The sequence below is a fragment of the Empidonax traillii genome, unplaced genomic scaffold, assembly GCF_003031625.1.
Source record: "Empidonax traillii isolate 1590-97213 ecotype Southwest subspecies unplaced genomic scaffold, ASM303162v1 scaffold960:size377693, whole genome shotgun sequence".
In the NCBI taxonomy this organism is placed as follows: domain Eukaryota; kingdom Metazoa; phylum Chordata; class Aves; order Passeriformes; family Tyrannidae; genus Empidonax; species Empidonax traillii.
In genome coordinates this window covers 337,376-341,480 of record NW_020956153.1, presented here as the reverse complement: position 1 = coordinate 341,480, position 4,105 = coordinate 337,376, and the positions used below count along the sequence as shown (strand labels likewise).

General features: G+C 43.2%; 1 protein-coding gene across 1 annotated transcript in view; it reads left to right on the top strand.

Annotated features, from left to right (window-relative positions):
• Positions 1–2,091: 2,091 nt before the first annotated feature.
• Positions 2,092–4,105, top strand: part of TLR3 (toll like receptor 3) — a 12,078-nt gene continuing 10,064 nt past the window's right edge. The window contains 1 exon segment of the mRNA XM_027903448.1: positions 2,092–2,161. Coding sequence (XP_027759249.1) covers positions 2,092–2,161 — 70 coding nt within the window.

The following is a 4,105-nucleotide window of genomic DNA, read 5'->3' as shown; positions in this document are numbered from 1 at the left end:
TGGACATGTGGATTGCTTGACTATACCCTCCACTGTGCATTATGTTCTTTACAGTACTTGAAAATATAAGCATAGTTTAAAGTAAGCAACAGTGGAGTTATGGCAACTTGAGAGCCTGATGAGATTACACACCACTGAAGTAAGCACAGATGTATGCATTATGCACTTTGTTCTCTGCCTCAGAACTATTGTACTTCCTGAATCTGCACTGGTTCTGTATGCCCTAGAGTCTCTCTTGCACAGTAGTATCTGCTGGTTCTTGTAAATCACACTGCAACATGTCTACAAGAGCTTTGTTGTTTTGAAATTTTCTGTAATAAAATAAATGTTCTTACCCCCTAAGCAAGTGCTCCCCAAGAGGGGAGACACTCACTTTATTCTAAGGCTAGAGTGCTGGAAAAATTAACTGAAAAATTAACAGCTTCATCAGCATTAGATGGTTTTACTTCATTTTGCCTGGGACAACCCTAACTTCCTACATGTATACGGAAGAGGGGATTGAGATGTAATAAATTGTGAAGTAAGATCAAAGAGCAAACTTTATCTATAGTATGAGTATGGTGTAGGGGGAGTTAAAATACCTGATAGTATTGCTACACTGGGATAATAAATATCTGCAAAGGTCATCATTTTTTTATGCTTCTTTTCCATCAGTGTGATCTCTTATGTTCCAAAGCAGCTGAATTACAAAATACAAATGGAAAATCCTCTTCAGAGTAACTTAATGTGGCTTCACGTGCCTGTGCTTATGATTAAATGACCTTATCCAGTCCACAAGCACATAGGGCAGCATGGAATATAAATTTGCTCTTTCCACAGCAAGATGAAAGGGAGGATCAAGGTTTAACTGTGAAATGGGAATTAAAGAGGCTTTAGAGCTTTTCAGCTCCAAAGGAACTTGGTTCTGGTCTCAGTTTGGGTCTCAACTCCAAGAAAAAATACTAATTTACATTTAGCAGTTGCTGAAAGAATTCAGAGAACAGAAGCAGGAAGTAAGGGCCCTAACCTCTTTGGTACCCAGCCTACCTCCTGGGCACCACAGCAAATCTCTCAATAGTGCCAGATTTAATGTGATATAGGGTAGAAACCAGCACAAGCTCCCTCCCTCCCCAGAGCTTCTGCCTGATGGGCAGGCAGTTAACACATTGCTGCAGGCTGTAATTTCAAACACTTTCAGTGAATAAATAGATCCCAAGTTTATTCTTCCCTATATTAGTCTGCAGCTACCCAGTCTTCACTCAAGAGAGGACAGTACAACTACTTAAATATGTAAGGTGAACTGAAGTGCTGGTGTGTCCTAAATACAGATGGATGAGCCCTGCAAAGGATTCATCAGTGCCAATGTAGTCAAAGCAGTAGCATTTCTTCTCACATCCAGAAGCCTATCCTGGGGAAATCCACTCCAGGAAAACTGATGGACAGGCCTTTGGGAAAGCAGGAAGACAAGAATTCATAAACAGTATGAAAAGCTGTAACTGAAACTTTTACTTGGACTTTTAAAAACATTTTTTTTTAAGATACAAAATATTTGATTTTCTCTCCTAAAAATGAAATATATTATTCTCTCACATAAACAAATTCCCTTCTAAAAAGGAATGCTTTACATGGCTCTGCAGATACCATTGGTGATTTGTTTCTACATTAAAAAAGTAATATTCCTCTGTGAGTAATCTGTTGGTCAGGGTATCTGCTTTCGGGGTATGTCCACGAGGATTTTCAGAGGCACCGGAAACAGCCAGGAATAAATTGTAACCGAGTTTTAAGTAGGACTGCGTGAAGCTGCTGCTGCTGCTGCTGCTGCTGCTGATCCATGACACGTCTCTGGGTTTAAATCGGTTTCTATCAGCCCTTGCAAGTGGCAGCGCAACTCTGAGCCGCCTCCACCTTGGGCACCTCCGAAACCTTTCAGCCCCGGGCAGTCGGGTGCGGGAGGGGCAGCAGGGGCTGCGGGGCTCGGGGACCGCCCGTCCCGAGGCTGTCGGGGCCGCCGCCGCTCCCCGCCCCGGAGCCGGCCCGGCCGCCCGTCCCGCTTCGCACGGCTGGCCGCAATTTCGGTTTCACTTCTTCCGGCTATGGGCAGAGTGTTTCCTCATGGTTTTCGCGTGCTGAGGAAATCGCGCAGTGGAGGGATGCTTCCAGATCAAAGGGGATAAAGCCACAGGTTAGTAGGTAAAATTCTTTACTTCATAGTAATAAATGTGGATATCGAAGTGCAAAGGCAAAGGGCTGCTCAGGAGTTTGGATGATTTCCTTGATCTTGGATTTCTCTTAACTTTTAAGCCAAGTCGGTGCCACTGAGTGTGCTTTGGTGCTTGTGCCCGGATACTGGTCTCCAGCTACCAGAAGGTATTTTTGTGTTTTTAAAGAAAAGGCAATACAGGTGCAGTGGGAAAGGCCCTCCTGGGGAGATGCTGAATGCTTTCTTGCTAAATTCCCGAGTTTTTAAAGTTCTTGCTCATAATGTTAAAACTAATTCTTTCTTTTGCCCATCTGTAAAAGTGTCCTTTAAGTCTGATTATGGGTGTGGGCTTTCTTCACTAGACTCCCAGTCAAAACTAAAACACGTAAAGGTGACTCCAAATTTCCTGCAAGAAAAAAACAGAAAAAGGCACCCCATCGGACCTTGCTGGAAGTCAACCAAGGAATTCACTTTATGATTGTGCAATACATTTCTTGTGCTTTTTTAAACTTAAAGAGGAGCTGGCAACAACAGCTGCAAAGCCTGGCAGCTATCTGATCACCCTAAAACAAACCCTGAGATGGATACAGACCAGGATGCAAGCTTCTGTCACAGACAAGCTTCCCTTCTGTTTTCCTCAGCGTTTCCAGCAGCTAGGGTGCAGAGAAATGAAGGAGGACAAGTGGGCCTTTATTTTCCTCAGCTCTAGGGACATGGGTGCTGTGTTCGGCAGCAGCTGTAGCAGGTCAGGCTGCCTGCAGCACCAACAGGTTCAGTTGCTTGCTGTCCCCACCCCTTCCCTGTTTGCCAGTAGTGAGTGAGTGGAGAGCCAGGCTGTGTGAGCTGCAGGACGTGGGTCAGGACGACAGGCAGTAACCAATTAAAGAATTGTTTTTCATTAAGGTTTATTGTCATCTTTTGTAGTCTTTTGTGTAAGTCTTTGCAATGCTTTAGGTCAGTCTATCCCCTTGCTTGTATCCTCACTCACATGGGATATTACTGATGTCTGTCCTTAGATGGTCAGGTTGCTCCCACAGTGGCACTCACAAGGTTCCCCTCTGGCCCCTATAATGTGACTTTTTGTCATTGGAGCAGTCCTAAAGTGTGCCCTCTGGAAAGGCAGGTCAGCTATGGAGCCAAACTCTGCTGGGGTCTGACCTTCTAAACTCCTGCTTGGCTGCAGGTTGCAGTGTCAATTCCTTAGAGTGTCCTGTTAATCTAGTGGAAACTAATTTCTTTAGAAAACATCAGTTCTGAAGGATTCTGCTTTTTCTGTACAAATGTGCTGGTTCAATTTCTTGTCTCATTTCTTGCTTTATTGTTTACTATTGTGCAATACTCTAAGGTGCTAAAATCTTGATCATGTTAATTAAACACAGATTCCAAGAAAAAGAAAATGGGAACTGTAGAACTAAGAAAGCTCATATCCCCGGGAATTAGTCTTTTGAGAAGTTCTTCCTGTTAAGTCTAGGAAGGTTTAATTACCATCTATAGCCTGTTTTGTACAGGGGCACTGATACCGTTCTCTTGCTGGGAGCCCATCATGCTGAGAATTTAACTCATTGGTAATTGAGGTTGGCAGGTAGGTTCCAAATTTATTGGCAGAAGGCAATACTGATGTGTGTATATTGAGATTGTGGAGACACAGCTTCAGGGTTGAAAGTATAAGCTTTCTGTTTTTAAAAAAAGGAAAAAACTGAAGAAAGGAACCTTAGCTTACTGTTCTCTGCTAAAGCATGGAAAAAACATTCTGGCAAGCACTCACAAAGTATTTGTTTTCCCTCTACTAAAGATTAATTTTGTAGAGAATAATATGGAAGATACAGAGAACTCTTGATTAGCAGAAAGGCTATTTATTAGACAAGCTCTGTGACTCAGCAGGCTGGTCAAACTCTTCTGAGTTCTTACCTCTCTATTCTGGTCAGA